Here is a 26,551-nt window from a genome sequence, read left to right on the forward strand (position 1 = left end):
CTCATTCAACTGTCCTTCAGTTTTACCTCATGTTTCTTTTGCCACACAGAAACTTTCAAGTCTGATGTAGTCCCATTTGTTTAGTTTCCATTCTGTAGTTTTTACCAATGACATTGTATTGCTGAAGACTTCTTTGAGGTCTACGTTTAGAAATGCTATTTTTAAGTTATAGAGCTAAAACTGTCTTTCAAACTCCTCCCACCGTGATGGTACACATCTCACCTCCTGACACCATCTTCCCATAGGTCTCCAGCATGAGGTCCCAGTACTGCTCCTTCTGAGTGGAGTTCAGGCTCCTCCACTGTTCCTGAAACACAGACAATGCCAAAGTCAGTGAAGGGTTGTGAGCCCTGCCGACAAGAACACGGGAAAGAGCATGCTTCAGGTCACCGGAGAGCACAGACAATAAGAGGTGGACCACGGGAAGAGGCAAGGGAAAATTTATAATTCCTAATATCACTATTTTTATCCTGACCAGAAAACAAGTTTTGAGTTCTGGATTTTTCTTTAAGGTGCATCTATCTAAGAGTGGAGAACATCAAGAAGACAGAAAGACAGAAGCTTTTTCTACACTTTTTCCCCCTAAGTCTTTTAGTACTTCTAGTTGAGGTCTTTGAAGAGTAAGTGTTTGTATTTCAAGGACTTAACTGAAATCTCCAGACTCAAGAAGAAAACCCCAAAAAATTAAAAGGCAATCTTTCAGAAATATGACGGCTAGCATAGAGGTGGGGAGAACAAACAATAAAGTCAGATGATTTAAATCTCACCCTTAAATTGAATTAGTGGGTTCAGAGCCCAAGCTGCTGCCAACAAACTTAGAACCTCCCAACAGTTCTGAAGTAGAGCTGAACACTCAACCATTTTCCTCCCTGTTCCCTAAAGTAAGGCCCCTTCATTAGCCTCAAAATTTCCCCTCTAGATTCTATGAAACTGTAGACTAGAAAGTCAGAATGTGATCTAATTAGAGTCAACTTCCATAAATTCTCAGAGTGGCTAGAACAGTACTAACAGCAAATTCCATCAGACTTACTGAGTTTCAAGTCTCAGCTCTGTCATTTCCAAGCTCTCTGATCTTAATCAATTTACCCAACATTTCTGAGCCTCAGTCTCGCTAATGATAGGACTGAACTCAAACAACTGTTGGGGGGCCTAAGAGAAATAACAGTTTTTCATGTTTTATAGCACTCTATACTGTCCCATTTATAGCACTCGTCACACTTCAGTGAAACTCAAGTTTGTATAAGTATGGATATATATATATAAACGTTTTACAACAGCTACTAGCTTGGAAGTGCTAGGAACAAAGGGTTCCACTGTACTTGTACAGTCTCTGAGACCCTGAGGCCCAGACATAGCAGGCACTCAGCACGCGCTGTATGGACAGACTCACACCTCTGCAGAGGAGTCTTCAGTAAATGGTACACATAACGTTACCACAGGGCCAGAGATAAGGTTCAAGGCGGCAGGACACCCCTTGCATGTGGAGGGCCCGAGTTCAACCCATGACACCACAAAATATATATTACTTTAATATGAAGTTATATGAGATTCAGTCTTTTAGGCTTACCCCATGAGTTTACAGAGAGAAGGAATCCTGTATATTTTCAGGAACCCTAAAATTGAGGTCGTATATATTGTCACGAATAATCAAGCTATAAGGAACAGAAATACAGAGAGTAATGAAATCCACTTCCTTTGACCCCCAGTACACTAGGTACAGAAGCCATTCTCTAAGTCAAGTCTGCCTACAGAACATCAAAAGTAAAAAAAAAAAAAAAAAAAAAAAAAGGGAATATCAATGTCTGTAAAGAAAGAAAAAGAGGGACTGGATTTTGGAAAAAGTGACTTCAAAATCATCCATTAGGGGCTGAAAAGACAGTCCAGGAATTAAAGCTCTAGTCAGATCCCGGCACCATACCTGGTATGCTGAGCACAGAGCCAGGAGTAAACCTAAGCCTGGCCAGGTTGCCCCCAAACAAACAAAGTAGATATTTAATTGAGTATTTGTCTTTCTGGTCACAGCTGCATAGATACGGTGCCTTTCTATGTCTCTGAGTCCTAAAAATTATGATTCCTACTGCCCAGAGCAGCTTCTCCCAGCAGCCACAAAAATTAATATATTGAGTTACAGGACACAAAAATGAGCGACACCTTAATTACTACAGGTACTGTAGTAATTACCATGTAATTACCATGAAAAAAATGAAAAGGAAAGTGTGACGGTTTTAAGAAGGCAAAAAAAAAAAAAAGGACTGGTCTGAAGGCTAAGCCTCACCCCAAACAGCACCTTCTAAGAAGATATACGTGAAAAAGACTATCAAGATACATGAAAAGAGAAACACCAAACAAAAGAATTTTGAAAAGATTCCACAGGGAGCAGTGCCCGAATCTCCGCAGGCCAGAGAGGGGGAATGCCAAGCCACAGCACCTGAGCCAAAGGCAATCAAACAGAAATGAAAAGAAAAAGCAGGAAAGATGGGAAGTTCCTCTCTGCCCAAGGTTAGCACCCATAGAGAAATGAAGTGTTAAAAGTTACTGAAAAAGTAAGGAGAAAGAAGAAAGCATGGAAAAGGATCATTATTAAAGGCTGTTTTGCTGGCAATAGCTTTATACCAAAAAAAAAAAAAAACCCCTAAAGAGAAAAGCATCATGAGGCATGGGTTTACAATTCGAAAAAGGAGACGGTCGGGGCTGGAGCAATAGCATAGCGGGTAGGGCGCTTGCCTTGCACGCGGCCGACCTAGGCTGACCCAGGTTCGAATACCAGCATCCCATATGGTCCCCTGAGCACCGCCAGGGGTAATTCCTGAGTGTAGAACCAGGAGTAACCCTGTGCATTGCTGGGTGTGACCCAAAAAGCAAAAAAAAAAAAAAAAAGAAAAAGGAGACGGTAACACACCTTAAACTAAAAGCCACCTGATGCCGCCATATTTGCTGCAATGAAAACTCCACGGTCCCCACTATACACAACTCTGATGCAATCATCAAAATCACTGTGACTGAAGTCAACGTGAGCGAGTTGGGCCTTGTCACGAAGGCAAAGTGACGCAGGAAAGATGTGCCCAACTTACGAACAGTACTAAAAACTAAGGGTGCACAAATGCAGTTAGTTTTGGTGGTCTGAGAGCAGTTTCATATAAACAAACCATAATGCACAAAAGGAAAAGGAGAGAGAGCAAGAAGGAAAGTGCCTCCCATAGAGGGAGGCTGGGGTTGGTGGGGCCGGGTGTTGGGGGATGGTGGTAAGGAAACAGGGGGTATTGGCGGTAGGAGATGCACACTGGTGGAGGGATGGGAACTGGATCATTGTGTGACTGAAACTCAATTATGAACAGCTTTGTAATGGTCTATCTCATGGATATTCAATTTAATTTTTTAATTAAAAAATTAATTAAAAAAAAGTAATGTGCAGCTCATGCCCAATACAATCAGCTTAATCAATGGCTGAATAAACAGCAGTACTGCTACATTAAAAAAAAAATCCAAAGGGTGGGAGGTCTACTGGGGTTTTTGGTTGTGCAATATGGGCCCTGGTGAAGGGACGGATGTTTGAGCAGTGTATAACCGAGATAAGCCTGGAAACTGTAACTTTCCACATGCTGATTTAATAAAAAAATAAAATAAAATATTTTTTAAAAAATCCAAAAAAGAGTGCCCCAGGCATATCCAAACAATATACAGCTCCAGCCAAAAGCCACAACCTTACTCAAGGAACCACCAAGAACATGAAAATACTTAAATGAAACCCTTTATTTTATAAGCAAGATACCATTTATAGTTACCTTTAATGTCATCTCATTTTAATGACAATTTTATTTATTTATTTATTTTTAAAGTCTGGGAATCTTTTTTTTTTTTTTTTTTTTTTTGCTTTTTGGGTCACACTGGCAATGCACAGGAGTTACTCCTGGCTCTGCACTCAGGAGTCACCCCTGGCAGTGCTTAGAGGACCATATGGGATGCTGGGAATCAAACCCGGGTGGGACGTGTGCAAGGCAAACGCCCTACCCCCTGTGCTATTGCTCCAGCCCCTAGTGAGAATTTTAGAAAGTCTATCTTCCTATAAACAAAGAAAGTATAGGACTTGAAAAAAATCATCTAGATTTTGTGTGTAAATAGCACCACCATGTGGGTTTTTGTGACATTGCCACGAGTGACTTGGTACTGTGTTTTCCAAAGTTGAAAACAGGAGTAAATGTGAGTACATACAGACACATACACATATGTTCAACTGTAATAAATAATGCTAATAAGCATTTACTCTTTTAACTTTAAATTGTAAATAGATCGTATTTAATGTGGCTATGTGAGTTAATATTCAGCTGTTATTAGCTAAAATACATTAATAAATAACATGTAAACTTCCAATGTAAATACAGTAATGAATTGTACAAACTTACTACAGAAACAATAATAATTCTTCAAAAATGCTTGAAATGTTTCATCACTAAATAAAAACACTGACACTGACTAAACAAGTCATATTAAATTCCATGTTCACTGAAGCATAATTTAAAATAGCCATGATGTGCAAGCAACCTACAAGTTATAGATGAATAATGGAACTGAGATAACGATCACTGAAATTGATATATACACAATATATGTTTTTCTGGGGTTTTTTGTTTTTGTTTTTGTTTTCTTTTTGGGTCACACCTGGTGATGCACAGGAGTTACTCCTGGCTCTGCACTCAGGAATTTCTCCTGGCAGTGCTCAGGGGATTATATGGGATGCTGGGAATCGAACCCGGATCAGCCACTTGCAAGGCAAACACGCTACCTGCTGTGCTATGGCTCCAGCTTCTAAATGAGTATTATTCAACCATAAAAAAATAAGAAAATCTTGGTACTACAGCAGAACAGAGATGGAGAGCACTGAAATGTCAAACAAAATGCAAATACTATATAATCCCACTTACATGTGAAGTCTTTAAAAATAAAAGTTCTTCATATCTCAGAGCCAGAGCAATAGTACAGCAGGCAGGACGTTGGCCTTGCACATGGCCAACCCAGGTTCAGGCACTCCATATGGTCCCCCGAGCACCGCCAGGAGTGATTCCTGAATGCAGAGCCAGTACTAAGCCCTGAGTATCACTGGGTGTGACCCAAAAAGCCAAAAAAAATTTTTAAAAAGTTCTTCATATCTCAATGGCCATATACAACAACCATAGAGCCAGTATCATACTCACCTGTGAAAAACTGGAAAGTTTTTCTCTGAAATCAGGCAGAAGGCAAGGCTGTCCACTGTCACTACTTCTTTTTTTTTTTTTTTTTTTTTTTTGCTTTTTGGGTCACACCTGGTGATGCACAGGGGTCACTCCTGGCTCTGCACTCAGGAACTACCCGTGGCGGTGCTCAGGGGACCATATGGGATGCTGGGAATCGAACTTGGGTCAGCCGCGTGCAAGGCAAACGCCCTACCCGCTGTGCTATCGCTCCTGCCCCACTGTCACTACTTCTATTCAACATATATTTGGAAGTCCTCACTGCAGCAATTAAACAAGTAAAAGGGTAAAAGGTATCAAAGGGATCCAAATCAGAAATGAAGGAGTCAAACCATCACAATCTGCAGGTGACAGGTGACACTGAAAACCTTAAAGACTCCACACAAAACACTTAGAAACAATAAACCAAGACAGTAAGTTAACAGGTTACAAAATTAACACAAACATATTGGTGGCATTCCTGTAAGTGAATAACAAACTAGGATGAAAAGAAATTTTACAAACGATCCCTTTCAAAATAGTACCCCCAAATATCAAATTCTAAAGGTAAGGACTACATCGGTGGACCCCCACTTACAGAGGTGAGTGGGAGAACAAATTTTCAGGTTATTGGGGACTTAAAAGTCCTAGCTGTGGGGCCACCGGAGCGATAGCACAGCGGGTAGGGCGTTTGCCTTGCACGCGGCCGACCCGGGTTCGATCCCCGGCATCCCATATGGTCCCCCAAGCACCGCCAGGAGTAATTCCTGAGTGCAAAGCCAGGAGTAACCCCTGAGCATCGCTGGGTGTGACCCAAAAAGCAAAAAAAAAAAAAAAAAAAGTCCTAGCTGTATCCCCCACTCAGAGGAGACTGGGATAGTAGATTCTTTAGGGTACTGGGATTTAGAATCCTAGACATACCGCCCACTAAGATGGGACAGACTCTGGGCCACCCCGGGCTCTTCCAGCGTTTCTTGAGCCAGACTGAACGGGCTGAGGCATTTATGGATTTGATTCAGCATTTCCCCAAGACTGTATTTCCAGAGACCAACTCCAGCCTGCTTTAAAGTAGTTTATGGATGAGGGGACTCCAGAGACCAAGGGCTGGAAAGAAGAAAAGTGTCTACATGGCATCTGAAGAAGGGACCAAGATCCTTGTGGAATTCTAGTTACATGGGAGACTATTAATTCTGTCCTCCAGTTTTGGAGAAGTACCATTGGAGGAAGAGCAGGAGGATATTAGGGAGGAGACGCCTCAGCTCCTCCATGCACAAGTCCCAAAAGAGACTCAACGTGTTTCCAGTAGAAATGCGCTCTCAAAGGGAAAATATTTCTGATGCTGGTGAATTAATGCTCCCTACTGTGAGACCCCGTCTCTCCCATACAGCTCCACTGCCAGCGCGTCAGAGGAGAGCAATGCGGATGGCGGCTCAGTAGAGAGGCTTCCTGCTTCTCAGCCAAGCGGCCTCCAGACAGCTCGGGCCAGGCTGCCAATCGGCCAGTCTAGCTGGAGGAGAAGCAGCCTCCACCTTATCAAGGGTTAAGGATAGATTCACTCAACCATTTCAAAAGGGCCTGTGCTTCGTACACACCTACGTCTCCGAACTATAAGGAATCTCGTATAAGATGGAGTAGAAGTGCCTACTGGGTACCCCAAGATTTTCAGGTGGTTGCTAAAACATGCTTAAGCCCTTCTCAGTACATGCAATGGAGGATGCGGTTCAGTGATGAGGCCAAAGCAAAACTTCATGATTTAGGCCATGCTGGACGAAAATTTTCAGGGATTAAATTGATTTATGAAATGTTAACAAGCTAAGGGAAATGGCACAACCCAAAAAGGCAAGTCGCCTTGCCTCGTGCTGCTTTTGCTCATGTCCGTGAGGCAGCCCTGTGTGCTTGGGAGAGGACTGATGCAGATGCCAAGTTTAAGGGAAGCTATACAAAAAATGCTCAAGGGCCTGGGAACCATACGCAGACTTCATAGGGAGGCTGATGGATACAACTGATAAGCAGGTTAAGTGTAAAGTGACTCAGCAAAACCTGTCGGAAACAACTGGCTTTGGAAATGCTAATGCGGATTGTCAGACTACTCTGCGCTCCATTAAGGAAAAGGAGGATATAATGGGGCACAAGAAGGCATGTCATGTTGGCTCTGTTAAACTTCAGGTGCAGGTCAAGGCTGTTGAGGACTACGCAGCACAGAGACAAGTTCAGAAAACATGGTGCCATTGTGGGAAGTTGGGTCACTTTTGAGAGGACTTCAGTGAACCCCCTGCTTCTTCGACAGCACCACCAGGCGCTGTGCTCGGTGTAAGAGGAGAGCACTTCCCGGCCCTGTCCCCGGTGTACGAGGGGAAACCCCTGGGCCAGTGACTGCTGTGCCAGATTTGACGCTATGGGTAACCCGGTCTCGGGAAGCCGGCAAGGGGGCCGACCCCAGGCCCCATTAAACCAGGGGACATTCCAGACTGCAGCACCTCTTCCCAATACAGTGCTCCAGAGCGCCAAGCAGTCGACTCGCTGCAGCCAGCCACGGCAGGAAGCGCAGCCCTGGACATTTCCTGTCCTGATCCAGCTACTGTAACTCCCTCCCAGGGTCCCTACAGATTAAATTCTGGTGCAGAGGGACCAATCCCACAGGGCACTGTGGGGCTACTCTTAGGGAGAAGCAGTTTGCCTATGAAGGGAATCACTTCACACTGGGTAACTGATTCTGATGATTCTGCTGAAATAGTTACTACGGCGCCGACTGTTTGGACCTTGGCAAAGGAGAGCACACTGCTCAACTTCTCTTACTCCCCTGTTACGCACAGTTCAGCAGCACTACGCCTCTGCTAGCCTATCCCGCCCCTAGCAGGGAGGGCAAAGACCCACTTGTAACTCCTGAATCCATGGAAAGAAATTTAAGGGAATTACTGACTCGGGAGCTGATGCCTCTATTATCTCTCCCAATGCTGGCCCCATGACTGGGCCGTGCAGGCAGTCCCCTATGGTTTGCATGGAGTAGGCATGACACCTCCTTCCTCTGTCCAGCAGGGTGCCAGACAGTTAAAATGGATTGGCCCCTAGGGGCCACTTTCAGCCACTTTCCAGCCCTAGGTAGCACTCACACCTCTGAACTTATGGGGATCAGATTTACTTGAACAACTGCAAGCGGAGATTAGAATTCCCACTCCGCCTCTTCCTGCAGCCTCTGATTCTGAAGCCACCCCTTCTTACCAGGGCCTTCTGACACTGCGGCCTTACTCACACCTCTCCCATTCAGTTCAGTGGACGTGGAGAATATTAAAAGCAAAAATAAAAAAGGAGGTTTTTCCCCTACTTAGGTGTATTAGGGAAACTCCTCGCAGGTGGAAAAGTCTATACTTACATTTTAACAGGTGACAGACCCACTGAGAAATTCTAGGTCCCCTGGAATTTCTCATATGGAGCTGAATTCATCTGCCAAGTTCAGCCCCCATAGCGCCAGAGACCCCTTAACTCCCCAAACTCCACCCAGCCAAACCAATCTCAGCTGGAAGTCACAAAGAAATCAGAGGAGTCGGCATCAGAGGACCTGAGGGAAATTCTCTAGCTTCTTTACAAGACTGCCCCGCCATTCCCGACAATTTGTTAGACTTCTGACTGAACCTCTCCTGAGACTCATGGCTTGACCAACACTGCTGCTGTTGCAGGAACAGCTGCTCCTCAAGCCTCATCGAGACAAACCTCATCAAGATGCGTGATTTGGTCAAAACGTGACAAAATGACACCTCTGGACAGTACAGGCTACTGTCAACCATGATGTTGAGCAATGAACGGACATTTTATAACAAGCACTGCTCTGGATTCAGGAGTGGGTTGAAATTTCAATGTTTTGTGTTTTGCAAACAGAAAAAGGGGAGATATTGAATGACAGTGGGTTGTCCTTGCTCCTCCCGCAGGGAGCTTAGGTTTACTGAGCTACTCCTGGAACAGTGCCCTGAGACACACCCAGTTCCATCAACCACTAATAATCCTACATGACTCTTCTCTTTCCTTTACGACTTTTGCCTGGTTTATTTAGCAATGTCCTTTTTGTAGAGACACAGGAAGACAGTTCATACTATGCCTTGTAACGTGGGAGTTAACTGATTCCAAATAATATTTATTCCTGGACATCCATTATATTTACTTGACTTAAGCCTCAGTGGCCCTTAGTTCCTAGCACTCCAAAAGCAGGGTCCCAACGAAGGGACTGGATGGACCCAGGGCAAGCTGTAAGCTACCCTGGTATTGAAAGGAGACAAGCTAAGCACCGTAAGTATAAGTTAAGAGCACGTCATGGAACAGACTCTGTCATGACCCAAAAGAAGTAACTGAGTAAGAAAAAAAAAAAAGAAGTAACTGAATAAGGACCCTGCTGGGGTTAGGAAAGGCTAACCTGGCCTGAGGACTGTAGTCTGGGATATATAGCAAGATGTCCCCAGGAAGAGCCAACTCAAGTTTGATATATCTCTTACTGTGTCCATACGAAATGACATTGCTAGAAATATTATAAGAAGTAAATTCACTATGACTGGTTAAATGGATTACTAGCTGAAGAAAGGAGAAAGTGATACACTCTTGATGGAATCCCACCCTTGAGCAGATCTCCTAGTAATATGGAGTGCTGAACCCTCAAGATGAGATTCTGTCCTTGAGTTAATCTCCTAAGGGAGTGGCTTTACCTCTGTGTTATGACGATGTTCACCACCCCCCCTTTGTGTATCCCAACCCTTCATGATTTCTGTAACTATGCTGTAAGGCGTAAGAGAGAACTAGGAGGATGAGAACTAAGACTTTGGAGACTTCGGGACTTTGGGGACTAGAAGGAGGACTAGAGGATGACAATGACTGGAAGTAAAGGACTTTTGAGGTCTACGAGGAGATTAGGATGATGGAACTATGATGGTTGGGACTACGACTAAAACTACAACTAAAGATTGTGCTGTAAAGAGAGAGATCAAACTACGCTGGAGAAGGAGAGAAACAAACTGACTACCAACCCACCTGGGGCCCAGGCACAGTTTCTCCGTTCCCTGGGTCTTTTGTCCATCCGTCGCCGTGGGCTGGCCAGGGGAACGGCTCTCGGCCACTGAACATTCAAGTCCCCCACATGCCCACATGTCCACACACCTTTTCTTGGAAACTCACATACATGGTCACCAGATCAGGAAAGAATGGAGTGGGAAGTCAGGTGGAGAGGGGGTCAATCAAATAGTAAGAATGGCTCTAGAATTAATGTTGACTCAGTAAGGCACAAATTAAAGTATAAATAAAAAGTCCTAAAATGTATACACTATTGTAATCCAACAGCAAATGAGTAAAATTTTAATTAACATATATAGTATCTTTGTACATTTGTTCATAAATACAAAGAACAGATTGGTTATTGCCAGAGACAGGAAATGTGGGGAGGTGAAAACGTGAAAGGAAAGCATGATGGTAGAAACTTGAAATTATAAGCTAAGTCCTGAAGGTGCAGGGTATAACCCGTTGGGTATAGTTAACAATGCTGCTCCACTGCATATTTGAAAGTCATAAAAGAGAACTGAAAGTTCTCATCACAAGTGAATAAAGTGAATAAATAGCTTTGTAACTACTTATCGTGACAGATATTAACTGAACTCAATGTGGTAGTCATTTAATATTATATACAAATCATGCTGTGATTAATGTTATAGTCTAACAGACCTCAAAAAAAGTAATTATTAGGGGCTGGAGCGATAGCACAGCGGGTAGGGCATTTGCCTTGCACGCAGCCAACCCGGGTTCAATTCCCAGCATCCCATATGGTCCCCTAAGCACCGCCAGGGGTAATTCTTGAGTCCAGAGCCAGGAGTAACCCCTGTGCATCGCCAGATGTGATCCAAAAAGCAAAAAAAAAAAAAAGTAATTATTATCTTCACATGTGGTAGTATGTCCTACCACATAAAGATTTTTTTTTTATGGCTAAGTGGAGTATCAGAAACTAGACTTAACTTCCTGCAGGAAACAACGGAAATTATATATATATATATATATATATATATATGAGCTATATAAAAGAAGACCACATAATATATATATATACATATATATATATATATATATTTTGCTTTTTGGGTCACACTCAGCGATGCACAGGGGTCACTCCTGGCTCTGCACTAAGGAATTACCCCTGGCAGTGCTCAGGGGACCATATGGGATGCTAGGAATCGAACCTGGGTCAACCACGTGCAAGGCAAACGCACTACCCACTGTGCTATCGCTCCAGCCCTGAGCAATATATTTTTTAAAAAATGGTTAGTAGACACTGCACATTTGGCAGAGCAGAACAGAATTTTTTTTTAAGTACTAAAACAAATTAACTTTTGTTTTGAGTGCTATAGTTGTCCAAACCTACTTTGTCAAGAGTATCCAGGTTACAGCAAAGGGAGGGAGAGTCCTGGTGGAACCAGGAAGCCCCCAAGTTAAGCAGAAGGAGTTGAATCTGGAGAAGTTAGGGCAGTTAGAGTTAGCAGAAAAGAAGACCAGAACAGGAAGACTGCATAAAAAGAGACCCAATAACTACAATGGTTACCCTTCAAATCCAGAAAAGATATGCTCACCCCCCGCCCCCACAAAAAAAGAGATGGAATAATCCCCAGAAGTTATACAGTGCTAGAAATATTTCATATTTCAAGCAGGCAGGATAGAAAAGCTTATACATTAAGGAGTTTTACACAAAGTATGAGAAAGGCATTTTCAACCCTTCTCCACCTCATATCGGCACTGTTACATGAACAGCACTCCTTGAAAACCACTACCTTAAACGGAATAAGGAGGATCGGTGTTTTCGTTGTTTGCTCCTATGAACCAGCATTATCCCTGGGCTATAGCAATAGTCCACTGGCTCGTGCCTGAAAACTGCTGCTCCTAAATTAAAAGCTTCTCTGGAGCCATACAAGATGTCCAATAATCAACTTCATCTTAGAACAAAGTTCAAGAACAGAATTCATCTAAGAATGCAAAAATAACCAATAGACATAAGGTAAAATTCATAATGTTTAACACCTAAGCAAAGATTACTGAGCATATAAAGATGCATGAAAAACATAGTACAGGAAGTACTTGCAATAGCTGTTAGGCAAGAAAAAGACATTAAGGGCATCCAGATAGGAAAGGAAGAGATCAAACTCTCACTATTCGCAGACGATATGATACTATATCTAGAGAAGCCTAAAGCCTCTACTAAGAAACTCTTAGAAACAATTGACCTGTACATCAAAGTTGCAGGCTATAAAATCAATACCTAAAAATCCATGGCCTTCCTATATGCAAACAATGAGGCACAGGAAAGGGACATGAAAAAAGCAATCCCATTCACAACCGTGCCCCAGAAAATCAAGTACCTCGGAATCAGCTTAACCAAGGAAGTAAAGGACCTCTACAAAAAAAACTATAAAACGCTACTCCATGAAATAAAAGAGGACATGAGGAAATGGAAACATATCCCCTGCTCATGGATAGGGAGAATCAATATTTTCAAAATGGCAATACTCCCCAAAGCATTATACAGATTCAACGCGATCCCTATAAGGATACCCATGATATTCTTCAAAGAAATGGATCAAGCAATCCTAAAATTCATATGGAACAACAAACGCCCACAGACAGCTAAAGCAATTCTCGGGGAAAAAAAATGATGGGAGGCATCATCCTCCCCAACCTTAAACTTTACTACAAAGCGGTTACAATTAAAACAGCATGGTACTGGAACAAAGGCAGAGCTGCAGACCAATGGAACAGGGTGGAATATCCCTACATACAACCCCAAATGTATGATCATCTAATCTTTGATAAGGGAGCAAGAGATGTGAAGTGGAGCAAGGAAAGCCTCTTTAATAAATGGTGCTGGCACAACTGGACAACCACATGCAAAAGATTGGGCTTAGACCTCGACCTGATATCATGCACAAAAGTCAGATCAAAATGGATTAAAGACCTCAACATCAGACCACAAACCATAAGGTACATTGAAGACAAAGTCAGCAAAACCCTCCATGATACTGAAGCCAACAATATGGCTTCAATCTCAATCTTCAATCTCAATATCAATCTCAAAGATGACACGCAACTGATCAACCAAATGGAAACAGAGATAAATACATGGGACTATATTAAACTAAGAAGCTTCTGCACCGCAAAAGATACAGTGACCAGGATACAAAGACAATCTACAGAATGGGAAAGGATATTCACCCAATACCCCTCCGATAAGGGGTTGATATCAAGGGTATATAAAGCACTGGTTGAACTCTACAAGAAGAAAACATCCAACCCAATCAGAAAATGGGGCAAAGAAATGAACAGAAACTTTTCCAAAGAAGAGATACAAATGGCCAAAAAGCACATGAAAAATGCTCTGCAACACTAATCATCAGGGAGATGCAGATCAAAACAACCATGAGATACCACCTCACACCACAGAGACTAGCACACATCCAAAAGAACAAAAGCAACCGCTGTTGGAGAGGATGTGGGGAGAAAGGGACCCTTCTACACTGCTGGTGGGAATGCCGACTTGTTCAGCCCTTCTGGAAAACAATATGGACGATTCTCAAAAAATTAGAAATTGAGCTCCCATTTGACCCAGCAATACCACTTCTGGGAATATATCCCGGAGAAGCAAAAAGGTATAGTCGAAATGACATCTGCACTTATATGTCCATCACAGCACTGTTTACAGTAGCCAGAACCTGGAAAAAGCCTGAGTGCCCGAGAACAGATGCCTGGTTAAAGAAACTTTGGTACATCTACACAATGGAATACTATGCAGCTGTTAGAAAAGATCAAGTCATGAACTTTACATATAAGTGGATCAACATGGAAAGTATCATGCTAAGTGAAATGAGTCAGAAAGAGAGAGACAGACATAGAAAGACTGCGCTCATCTGTGGAATATAGAATAACAGAGTAGGAGACTAACACCCAAGAATAGTAGAAATAAGTACCAGGAGGTTGGCTCCATGGCTTGGAAGCTGGCCTCACATGCTGGGGGAAAAGGCAGTTCAGATAGAGAAGGGAACATAAAGTAAGCTCTGGTTGGAGGACCCGCTCGGGAGGGGAGATGCGTGCTGAAAGTAGACTATAGACTGAACACGATGGCCACTCAATACCCCTATTGCGGACCACAACACCCAAAAGGAGAGGGAACAAAAGGGAATGCCCTGCCACAGAGGCGGGGGGGGGGGGGGGGGAGGGCGGAGGGAGGGGGGATGGGATTGGGAGGTGGGAGGGATACTGGGTTCACTGGTGGTGGAGAATGGACACTAGTGGAGGAAGGGGCTCTCGAACATTGTATGAGGGAAACACAAGTATTAAAATGTATAAATCTGTTACTGTACCCTCATGGTGACTCACTAATTAATTAAAAATAAATAAATAAATAAATAATTAAATGCATTAAGAAAGAAAGAAAGAAAGAAAGAAAGAAAGAAAGAAAGAAAGAAAGAAAGAAAGAAAGAAAGAAAGAAAGAAAGAAAGAAAGAAACGAAGGAAGAAAGGAAGGAAGGAAGAAAGAAAGATGCATGAAAAGCCATCTCATGCAGAATGTACAGTGGGTAGTGCCCTTGCTAGGCACACGGCCGACTGGGGTCCTGTCCCCGCCTCCCATGTTGTCCCCCAGGGCACCGCCAGGGAGTGCAGAAGGGGTCCAGATTCCTGAGTGCAAGGCCTGAGTGCAAACCCCCAAGCACCACTGGGTACGGTCCCCAAAACAAAACACACCAAAAATGTTTCCAAGCCTGTGCATGGGGCAAAGGAGGGCAGAGCCCCTGTGGGGCAGGTTCAGTGCCGGATCCCAGCACACTGTCCCAGCACACTTGTGCTCACAGAGAGTGCTCACAGAGAGTACTGGCTCAAACAGCTGAACACTCGCCTGTCGCCTTTTCCTCTCTGCCTCTCCCCGGTCCACTCCCCTTCAAGGTTAACGCTGCAGTTAGAACAACTTGCTTAAGACGTACACGACAGTTTAGCATTCATCTGCGAGCAGGGGGTCGAGTGAGGCCCCAGGCGGGCACGGGATGCAGGCGCTCTGCCCAGGTACTCCCCCTTGAGGGTTTCACTTCACAGCTGCTTTGCAAGGTCAGGTTTTTCCTGCTCCAGTGCTCATCACCCACTCCACAACAGCACAGCAGGGAGGGCGTTTGCCTTGCACGTTGCCGACCCAGGTTCACTCTTGGCATTCCATATGGTGCCCTGAGGACCGCCAGGTGTGACCCATAAAGAAAAAGAAATAAATAAAATTTTTAAAAATACAAAGATATGATAAGGCCCCAGTTCAACCTCTCAAGATGAAAGAGACACGGGCTGGGACTGGAGGTTATAACTGCAGGTGACAGGCGGAGAGACGGGACACCTCGCAGCAGCCTCCGAGGGTCCAGCGCCCCACATGGTCTTCCCAAACACCATCAGGAGTGACTCTGTGTGCAGAGCCAGGAGTAACCCCTGAGAATCTGTGGGTGTGGCCCCAAAACAAACAAAACAAAACTGCACATTAAAAGATGAAAATATTGAATTACCCTGAAGATACACAAACAGAAATCATCCAAAATAAAGATTTTAAAATATAAATATAAAAGGGTATCAGTAATCTGTGTAACTGAATGAAGAGACCTGAAGTACAGGAGGAAGACAGAAAAAAAATGAAATAATGTCCCAATTTTTTCCAAGTTGGGGGATGGAGAGCTAGGACAAAAGTGAAAGACTCTGTCACACATGTAGCTGACCCAGATTCAATCCCTGGCACTACACACGGCTTCCCTTCCCCAAGCCCAGAACTGTCAGGAATGATCCCTGAGCACAGAGCCAGAAATAAGCCCTGAGCACTACCAGGTATGACCCAGAAAATATAATTTTTCCAAATTTGGCAAAATAATAATTTGGCAAAATAAATCCAAGTAGTACGATGAAATGCAAGCACAAGAGCCAAGAAGAAAATAACTCTACTAACATTACAGTAACATTATTCAAGATTAGTGAAAAAATATTAAAATCAAATTATATTACAGGAAAACAAAGATAAAGCCTATCATTTCAAACACTCATATGCCTGAACTCATATTCTATCTATGAATACATGCATGTAAATATAGTTGTATATATGTGTATGTCCAAAAATTTTCAAGTTCCATGAACACTTTAATTAAGGGTGGTTTATTATCTGTCAATCATACCTCCATTAAGTGTGTGAGTATGAGGGGCAAAGGCAATAATCCACTGTGTCACATTAATATTCAAACACAACTATTCAAAAAAATACAGCTATTGAAATACAACTATTCAAAATCTCAAACCAAATCTTACTAGAATGATCCAAAGATAATTAAAAAGGAGATAAGATCACCTCTTCACAGCAACATCCATAGCATACGTATTTTTGGAGACATTCTTGGTTTTCATCCCATACATATTATACCAGTTCTCTTTGCAAGCAGCCGTACCCGAGAGTGGGCTAAGCGTCAGAGAGAGCAGTTCCTCTCTATCCCAGTTACAAGAACACTTCCCCTGCCCACAGTCGCGACTGCTCACACACAAGCCTCATGCACGGGAGTGACAGGAGAGGGCCCCCAGCTCACCTGAGGAGTTGCCTGGAGAAGTGAGGCTCCGAAGTCTTGGTCCCTAGCGAGCCTTTCGCCTGGCTGCGCGGGCAGCTGAGGAGCAGTCACCACTGACGAGAGACACAGGAGTTAGCAGAACCCAGTCACCTTCCTTCCCCATTCCCAGGCGGGCACAGAGGACAGTACTGACCGATCACAACCACCTGCTCTACTACTCAGTTCCAAATCACATGTTCACCTTTCCAACAGACTCCAACACCCTCCTCCACCCTTCCCAACAGTAGCACCAATATTTTCTCTCACTTCCTTCCTCAGAAATAAAATACAAAAGTGTTACTCAGTTACAAAGCAGTTGAACTGCAAACTTTGAATCTTCAAATTACGGCAGCCCCATGTAGGTGAACCTTGTTTTCAGCCTTTCCAGCAATGTCCAATCTGGGAGCATCCATCTGTACACTCACTCTTAGGAGCACAATCCCCAGTCATACAGCCACGTGGAAACTGTGTCTCACCTAGCCCGGGCTCCGGGTCAGACTCCTCTTTCACAATGTGGCCCAGGGGATTCCCAGACCTGGAAGGCGAACTCTGAAGTCCCGGGTCCTGAGGCACTGCTTCAACTTGCGGTTCCACTTGCCCAACTTGGTATCTGGCAGGTTCCCCTTTCTCCGGTAAGACTTCCTGTCCTAGAACCTGGATGCTAATCTAGAGAACACACAGCAGCAGTTACTAAAATATCCAGTTAGGAAAATATTCTGAAAGCTGACAACTTCCTAAACATTCTGTAAATGAAATCCTTACCTTCAATCCATAATGGCTAAAACATACTGAAACTCAGAGAGGTTTAGCGCAGATGAGGTATGCAGCTTGCTTATGTGTATCATTAGAACTAGACATACTTATTCTGTGGCCAGGACGATAGGCACTGAGTTTCTAAAAACCCAAGAATTTTCTGGAGGGTAAGAGACACAGCAGCATGCTTTGTTATTTACAGTGAGATCTTTTCTATCATAACTAACTCTAAACTAGTGAGACGGCCCTTTGTAGTCCCTTGGCCACCTGAAGGATGGAAGCTGATGACCCAAATAAAAAACCAAGGGCCGGAGCAATAGCACAGCAGTGAGGGCATTTGCCTTGCATGCGGCAGACCTGGGTTTGATCCCCGGCGTTCTAAATGGACCCCTAAGCACCAACAGGAGTAATTCCTGAGTGCAGAGCCGTGAGTAACCCCTGAGCATCACCAGGTGTGACCCAAAGAAAAAAAATAAATAAAATAACAAACCAGGTTATTAGAAAGTCTGAACCACTGTGAACCACTGCTCAAGTTCTGAAGAAATAAAGACAGGAATCAGACATGTCAATTACCAATAACCAATGATTAATCAACCACATTTAGTAATAAAACATTTATAAAATTCCTTAAACTAAGGGGCGTAGGCAAGAATAGTAGAAATAAGTACCAGGAGATTGTTTCCATGGCTTGGAGGCTGGTCTCTCATTCTGGGTAACTCAGGGAAGGGACCACCAAGTAAAATGTGGTTGGAGGTCATGTGGGGGAAGGGTGATGCGGGCTGAATGTAGACTAGAGACTGAACACAATGGCCACTCAACACCCTTATTGCAAACCACAACACCTAATCAGAGAGAGAGAACAAAAGGGAATTCCCTGCCATAGTGGCAGGGTGGGGTGGGGGGAGACGGGACTGGGGAGGGGGGGAGGGATGTTGGGTTTACGGGTGGTGGAGAATGGGCACTGGTGAAGGGATGGGTTATCAAACTTTGTATGGGGGAAGCATGAGCACAAAGATGTATGGATCTGTAACTGTACCCTCACGATGACTCTCTAATTAAAAATAAACTAATAAAAAAAATTTAAAAAAAAAAACTAAGGGGCGTAGGGAGTCTGTAAGGTGGAAGAAAACATTAAAGTGCTGGTGATGGAACACACAAACAAATCTTGGACCCGAGCAACCTTCGGCAGAGATGGCCCTGGACTTGGCCGTAGGCCCTTTCTGCTGGGCCACTCCAGACGGGCAGGTGCCGTCCCTCCGCCTGCCCTCTAGGAGCCCCGGCGGCCGCCATTTTCTAGAAGTCAGCGACAAGCTCCAGGTGCGAGTGGTGGTGGAGGCAGATGTCAGCCTCACGGGCCAGGGGAGGAGTGGGCCCTTCTCCTTCCCCCACCCCGATGGGACTCCGAGATGATGCCACATCCGGCCACCGTCTACTTAAGCTGCCACACGGCCATGATCCAGAAACACAAATGAATCTTGCTCTGAGCAACTTGCTGCAGCCATCTCTCCAGACCCTAATTATTAAAATTTTAGAATTCCTAGAGCAAGAGCAGCCATGCGACATTATGTCATATCCATCACAAGCAATGCAAGACATATTGTCTAGCACTGCATTTTCAGCAGGTATGAGAGGTGGTGGAACTGGTCTTGAAATATAGAAGGTAACTAGAGAAAGAGTATTGTGCAAATTGTCTGCCACACAGGCAGGGGGAGGTGCAGAATTGGGGGGGATAATACTTGGGATTTTGGTGGTGTTGAAAACATGCACTGGTGAAGGGATGGGTGTTTGATGACTGTATGATCGAAGCTCAAACATGAACGTTTTATTACTATACCTCATGGTGAATCAATAAAAAATAAATAAAATAAAGTGCTGGTGATATGCTCAGCCAGCACGGAGGCTCCCGTCTCTTCGATCTGAGCAGCCCAGATCATTTCCTTTACAATAAACTGGTAAAAAAGGCAGGAGAGGTACAAGATGTAGGACATCTGCATTGAGTGAAGCCAACCTAGGTTCAATTTCGGTATCTCGTATGGTTCCAGAGTACCACCAGGAGTTATTCCTGAGTGCAGCGCCAGAGGTAACCCCTGAGCATTGCTGGATGTGACCCAAAACAAAAACCAAAAAATGGCAAAGGCTAGAAATGTGTTTTTCCAAAGTCTATGGAGAAAATCTGGCAAATTACTGAACTTGCAGAGGGAGTAGTGGAAAGCTCGAAACCAGCCAGACATGAACATGCAACGAGCAAGTGACCTCTGTTTGTCACTACTGGCACCTAACGGAGGCAGGATTGCAGGACTGCGCTCCCGTGACACTCTCAAAGTCAACGCTAGATAATTAGTGTCAGAACTAAATTCGAGGGTACCCAGTTGGTATAATTAGAGAACTATTTGGTGTAGGAAGGACCATGGTATCATAAAACAAGCAAGCACAATTGGATATTGTACTCCTGAAACAAAAACCAGAGCACCTTCAGTAGAACATGAGGGGGCTACTGAGGCACAAACCACAAAGACTCCAGAGGCGCTGAGCCCCACCACTTACCCAATTCCACAGTCTCTGGGGATTCCCCTTCAGGCTCTCCACCAGGCTCACCGCCTCCTCCCCGCTGCCTGGGCTCTGCTTCCGCACCCACATCTGGATCTCTGCAGGAAGAATGGTGAGGAACTGCTCCAGCATCAGGATCTCCAGGATCTGCTCCTTGGTGTGCAGCTCGGGCTGCAGCCACTGGAAACAGAGCTTCCGGAGCTGCCGGAGGGTCTCCTGCGGCCCGGACACCACCTGGTAACGGTACTGCCTGAACAGCTGCCGTGCTGCTTCGGGGCTAGAAAGGTGCCCGTGAGGGGTGGCATCTGGCCCAGGGAACAGGGAGCCCCCTGCCTTCGCCAGCGGGGGCAGCAGGACCAAGGCCTGCCCAGGCTCCACGGGCATCGTCTGGCTTGGCAAGCGCCCGAAGGTGAAGTGCCCTGGGAGCAGCTGCTTCTGGGGAGAACCAGGTCTTCACAGAGCTGCGCACAGGAAAGCTACATGGAAAATGGAACTGAGTATCAAACAGAGGGAAAAACATTTTTCAGAAAGAAAAATTTCACATGCCTAATCTGAGAAGCATCAGAGTCAATCACAAGCCCTTCAAACCAATAGGTACATTCTTCTAGTTTGCATATCTTAAATCACAACACAAATCACGAATGATATATCTAAGCTGTCACCACACCCAGACCATTTTACAACATTCTCTCTTCACCTCCAAAGGTCTGTAACAGCCCTACCCCATGGGAGTGATACTGCCCTACGCAGGGGGGCGTGCTGTAAGCCCAGGACAGGGGTTGCAGATGTGGGTGCTATGGCAGGGTACTTTGTTCACCTAAAGGAGGGTTTCCAGGAGGTACCAAGTAATTTTTCTTTTCTTTTCTGAGAAGGGGAAAATAAGCCAAGTACGTTTGGGAACAGAATAGGAAAATGAAATGAGCAAATAAGGCATTCTCAAGATGAATTTCCAGGGTGACAGCTTTTCTTTAAAACACTTCTTTATCGCTTCAGAGAAGTCTGCAAACAGATATACTGCTCAATAAGCCACTGACACATATAAATAAGAACCAATGATAAATTGATTAGATGGTATCGTAAGATGTTAGACAAAAAGAGTAACTCTTCCTCAACAGCTGCAATGAAATTTCTTTTTCCTTTTAAACTTTTATATTGAGTCACTATGAGACAGACCATAACAAAGCTGTTCATGATTGGATTTCAATCTTTTTTTTTTTTTTTGCTTTTTGGGTCACACCTGGCGATGCACTGGGGTTACTCCTGGCTCTGCACTCAAGAATTACCCCTGGCAGTGCTCAGGGGACCATCTGGGATGCTGGGAATCAAACCTGGGTAGGCCGAGTGCAAAGCAACCTATCTACTGTGCTATTGCTCCAGTCCCTGGATTTCAGTCTTAGTGTTCCAACACCCATCCCTCCACCAGTGTACGTCTCCCAGCACCTGTGTCCCCAGGTTCCCTCCCATCACCCCCCATCTCTCTCCCTCTCCCTCCCTCTCCCTCCCTCTCCCTCCCTCTCCCTCCCTCCCTCTCTCTCTCTCTCTCTCTCTCTCTCTCTCTCTCTCTCTCCCCTTTTTTTGGGCATTGTGGATGCAATGAGATTTCTAAGTGATCTCTTTTTGCTTTTGTTTTTGGGATGCATCTGGCAGTGCTCAAGGCTTACTCCTCGGTCTGTGCTCAAGGGTCACCACTGGGGACTGACCCAGCCAGGGAGGCCGTATGCAAGGCAAACACCCTCTCTCTAAGGGCCGTCTTGAGTGTGACTTGGAAATTGGTGTGTTTGAAATTTATGAAGTCCAATTAACCTGAACATTTCAAACCTGAACGTAAAGGGGTCTTAGACTACTAATTCAAATACACTGCTAGAACCTTAGACAAAGTAATCACTATTTTATGATGAATGACCAAAATTTAAGAGATGGCACTTGAGACAACTATGAGAGACTTGAATGCAAAGTTAATACTGGTATTTCTAAAAGAACAGGGAACGGAGCTCGGTGGAGCGCTTGTCCCGAATGTGCGTACCAGGCAGAGGCTGATCATCAATATGAGGAAAGGAGGGCAGGGAGGTCGGAGTTCTCCGCCTCCCCACGTTCCACCCCAGGCCCCACTATGCTCCGTGAGCCTGTGGGGAGTCATCCGTCAGTCCCGAAGCGCAGAGCCAGGGGGAAGCCTGAAGTACCGCTGGGTCCGGGCCCCAACAGGCAAACAAACACAGACCATAAGGATCGTATACCAGGAAGGCCATTCGCCTTGTAGAGGGCTGAGCCAGGATAAGCCCTGAGCACTGCAGCGTGTGCACCCTCCCGCCTCCCAAAAAGAAAGACATCTTTTGTCTTTGGTTTTGCAGCAACACCTAGTCATGTTCCGGGGTTACTTCCTAGCTCTCCCAGCAGTGCTCAGGAGACCATCTAGGAAGCCAGGGACTGAACCCAGTCAGCTCTGCAAAAGGCAAGTGCCCCATCTGCTGTATTATCTCTCCAATCCCTAAAAAGATATTTTTTAAGCATTATTTCTATTTTACTTGACTTTTTTACACTGCTGGGTGAGGCCTAAAAACAAAAACAAGAGCTAAAGTTAAGAAACTAAAGACAGAAGGGAGTGGGAGGCGGGGAAGAAGGAGCTAATCATTCCTCCATTAATATTAACTGAGAAAAATCTAGAAAATCAGTCCTTGGTGACTGACCGAATCAGACAGCAGTACAGACCTCTTAACTTGCAAGCTCCTTTTTCGTTTAAGAGGTGCTGACGCCCTAGGGGGTGTGGTGTGCACGCAACACCAGTACTGTACTCTAAATCACGGTGCCTAAATCTAAAAGCTGAAAAAGCATTTATAAAATCAAAAATAGTAATAGCAGTGCCTTCCAATTCTTTTTGCCAAAATATTCATCCTATATTAGAAAACTTTTCTCTATTATTTTGACTTCTACGTCACAACAGTGGGGTGCGAGCTCGGTTCCCATCTCAGGGCCCGCAGCCGGTGCTGGGGACCAAGTGCTACCGGGGCAGCCCCGCAGCCAGACCCAGAGTTGGCTCCAGCCCGTGGGCTCTCTCGGCAGCCCAGAAAAACACTTTCTAAACACAGAAAAGAAATTTCAAACACTGACAGAGTGAGGAAAGACAGACTAAGCCAACATTACGTGAACCCCTGAGCAACCAGAAGCAGGCCGCCACATCCAGAGAACCAGAGTCCACACAGAAAATTCTCTTTCCGGTTTTGGGTCCCATCAGGCAGTGCTGTGCTGTTCCTAGCTCAGTGCTTGGGGTGCTCATAGAGCAATCAGTGCCAATGATCAAACCAGGCCCCCAAAGGCAAAGCATGTGCCTCGGCTCACTGAGGAATCTCCCTGACCCCACACGTAACTTTTGATTCCCCCAAAATTAACCACTAATAGCCTGCATTTGACCAGAGTTCTTCCTAATGACAAAGCAGTCAACAGACACTTGGTATGCATTCTATGCCACAGTCATAATAAACTTCACGCGATAAAATGTGGGCTCGACTCCCAGCATCCCATATGGTTCCGTGAGCACTGCCAGGAGTAATTCCTGAGTGCAAAGCCAGGAGTAACCCCTGTGCATCGCCGGGTGTGACCCAAAAAAGAAAAGAAAAAAAGAAGATAAAATGTTCTTTAAAAAAATCAAATCGAAATATAAAACTTCATAGTAACATACTGTATGTATGTTTTCATTGTATGTTTATTAGAAAATCTGCACTTAAATGGACCCAGGCAGTTCAATTCGTGTTGCTTAAAACTTGTTTAAGGATGTTTTTAAGGGTACAGGCTTCTCATACAGTATTTTGTTCTTCTATTCAGACAGAACACAGTCTACCACAGCAATTAGTATGTGCTCAAAAATACGTTTGGAAATTCTGTTTATGGTCACAGCAGATTAACTAGCAGTACAAACTGGCCCTGTAAATAACTACAAAACTGTGTAAAACCTGTAAGGTAACTTTTTTCAAATATTGGGCTGGAGGCACGTATGCTGCCTGAGCCCATGTGCTGCTTGCGCCCGCGTGGCCGAGCACATGTGTCGCCCGCATCTCCCCTCTTGAGATGTGTACTTTCATGCTTTCATACTTTTGTGTCTTAAGCTTGGTTATGTGTAGCGGCTTCCTCCACCCTTGGAGAAGCCCGCGATCTCTCTTGAGCGTTATTCTTACTATCTCTCTCCCACTTATCCCTTCCTCCTTCCCTCAGAAACCTCTAAATAAAATCTATTTACTTCAAAATAATATATATATACATATATATATCAGGCTGGAGCAATAGCACAGCGGTTGGACGTTTGCCTTTCATTCCTCCACCCCTCTCGGAGAGCCTGGCAAGCTACCGAGAGTATCGAGCCCTCTCAGCAGAGCCTGGCAAGTTCCCAGTGCGTATTTGATATGCCAAAAACAGTAACAATAAGTGTCTCAATGAGAGACGTTACTGGTGCCCGCTTGAACAAATCGATGAGCAATGGGATGACAGTGACAGTGAATAACAGACAAGAATCAAATTCCTAAAACAAGAAAAAAAAATAGGCTATAGGCTAGAAAAGTCATACAGGTGGTAGGGTGCAAGCTTCCAGCAGCAACTACATCCAATCCCCAGGTCTCAACAAGGCCCGAAGCACTGCCAGAAGTGAGGGGGGGGAGGCGGTTGCTCAGGAGAGCTCAAAGGTCTCACCTAATGAAGGAGGTCAGATTTGGGAGATGTTGGCATGTAGAAGACAGGAGAGATGTAGAGGTGGAGACGGAAGTCTGTATTGGTTTCTGAGAGCTCTTGATCAAGTCTGGCCTCCAATCATGCTGTATGGAACAATGCAAGGTTTAAGAGAGTGGAGCTATTAGAGTGTAAAGAACTACAGCAACAAAAAGATACAAAAGGCCAATCAGTGCTGAAAGACACTGAAGGTTCTGACCACTTCTGAGAATGCAAAGACTCAATACCAAGGGTTTTGATTCCATGAAGCCTAAATATCTGGAAGACTAGTCCGAGAGTAAGATCTACTTTAAACCTACCACAGGAAACCAAAACCAAGCCTCAATACAATCGAGAGAACAGTCTACCAGTCTAGTCTGATCCAATTAAAGAATACTGGGCTTTCCATTAATGGGTCCCAGTAAGGAAACACACGAGCATTCAGCAGCCAAACTGACTGCTAGTGCAAAAGTCAACTGTCTTTAGAGGAAAATAACGGAGCCCTTTGCTCTATATAGTGTGTATAGTGTGTGTCCATAACATCAAGAGTGTAACCCAAATTACTAGATGAATAAAGAAACAGGAAAATGTGCTAATCCAACAAGAAAAATAAATCAAGAGAACTAACTTCAACCTGGCCCAAGAACTAAAAGAAAAACAGTGTGCCTATGTGCATGCACACTTTGAAAGGAGGAGGACTGAGTTTGATCCCTGGCATCGCATGCCAACACACACATACACCTCGCACTGCTGGGAGCAACCCCAAGCCCTTTCAGTGTAGCCCAAAACCAAAAGCATAAAGCAAAAAAAAAAAAAAAAAATCAAACATGAGACCCAAACTTTAACAACCAAACTTAAACAGGTTTTGTCGCCACGGCCGACTACAGCCCGGGGTGTCTGCGGAGAGGGTGGAAACGGGACGCTGGGGGAGGGAAGCTCACGCTGGCGGCAGGATCAGTGCCGTGCCGGGGCATTTCGTGTCCAAAGCCCAACCAGGAATAACTTTGTAAATCATGGCGCTTTGATAAATTAAAATTTAAAAAATAATTATAAAATAGACAATTGTACAATAACTACATATCCAAATACATTTATTATCATCTGAATTACATCCTTAAATTATTTTTTAAGTATAAAAATAAATTTTAAAATATAACCTTAGGAGCTAGATGGGTAACATGTTTGCCTTGTGCATGGTCAACTGGGTTTGATTCCCAGCATCCCATAGAGTCCCCCGAGCTTGCCAGGAGTTATTCCTGAGAAAGAGCCAGGAGTAAATAAGCCCTGAGCATCACCAGGTAGGGCACAAACACTAGCCCTCCCACCCCCCGGTGCTCCAAAACCCTATACACCTACAGCCTTAAGAACTGGAAAGAAGCATCAAGATGAAGGCACTTGCCTTGCCTATGGCTGACCAGCACCTGACCAGCATATGGCTTGGCACATAATCCCCAGGGAGCCAACAGGACTCACCCAGAGGAGCCCCAAGCACTGGCCTGGTAGGGCCCCAAAATCAAATAAAAAAAGAGTGTGTGTGTGTGTGTGTGTGTGTGTGTGTGTGTGTGTGTGTGTCACTGTCACTGTCATCCCGTTGCTCATCGATTATTTCGAGAGAGCACCAGTAACGTCTCTCATTGAGGGACTTATTGTTACTGTTTTTGGCATATCCAATCCGCACGGGGAGCTTGCCAGGCTCTGCCGCGAGGGCTCCATACTCTCGGTAGCTTGCCGGGCTCTCGG

At 44.6% G+C, this 26,551-nt stretch overlaps 1 protein-coding gene across 4 annotated transcripts in view; it reads right to left on the minus strand.

The window, feature by feature from the left end:
• ZNF18 (zinc finger protein 18) overlaps positions 1 to 26,551 on the minus strand; it is a 45,788-nt gene that overhangs the window by 12,806 nt on the left and 6,431 nt on the right. For 2 of the 4 annotated variants that reach the window (XM_055141706.1, XM_055141702.1), the window contains exons 1-5: positions 24,797 to 24,834; positions 20,120 to 20,598; positions 17,299 to 17,488; positions 16,805 to 16,896; positions 223 to 307 (exon numbers count right to left, since the gene is read on the minus strand). In XM_055141706.1, the coding sequence (XP_054997681.1) occupies positions 223 to 307; positions 16,805 to 16,896; positions 17,299 to 17,488; positions 20,120 to 20,506 (754 nt within the window). In that variant the 5' untranslated portion in view covers positions 20,507 to 20,598; positions 24,797 to 24,834. Of the gene's footprint in view, positions 1 to 222; positions 308 to 16,804; positions 16,897 to 17,298; positions 17,489 to 20,119; positions 20,599 to 24,796; positions 24,835 to 26,551 lie in introns of those variants that run through there. The other 2 variants (XM_055141703.1, XM_055141704.1) reach the window with 1 other exon arrangement.

This window comes from Sorex araneus, chromosome 6, assembly GCF_027595985.1.
Source record: "Sorex araneus isolate mSorAra2 chromosome 6, mSorAra2.pri, whole genome shotgun sequence".
In the NCBI taxonomy this organism is placed as follows: Eukaryota; Metazoa; Chordata; class Mammalia; order Eulipotyphla; family Soricidae; genus Sorex; species Sorex araneus.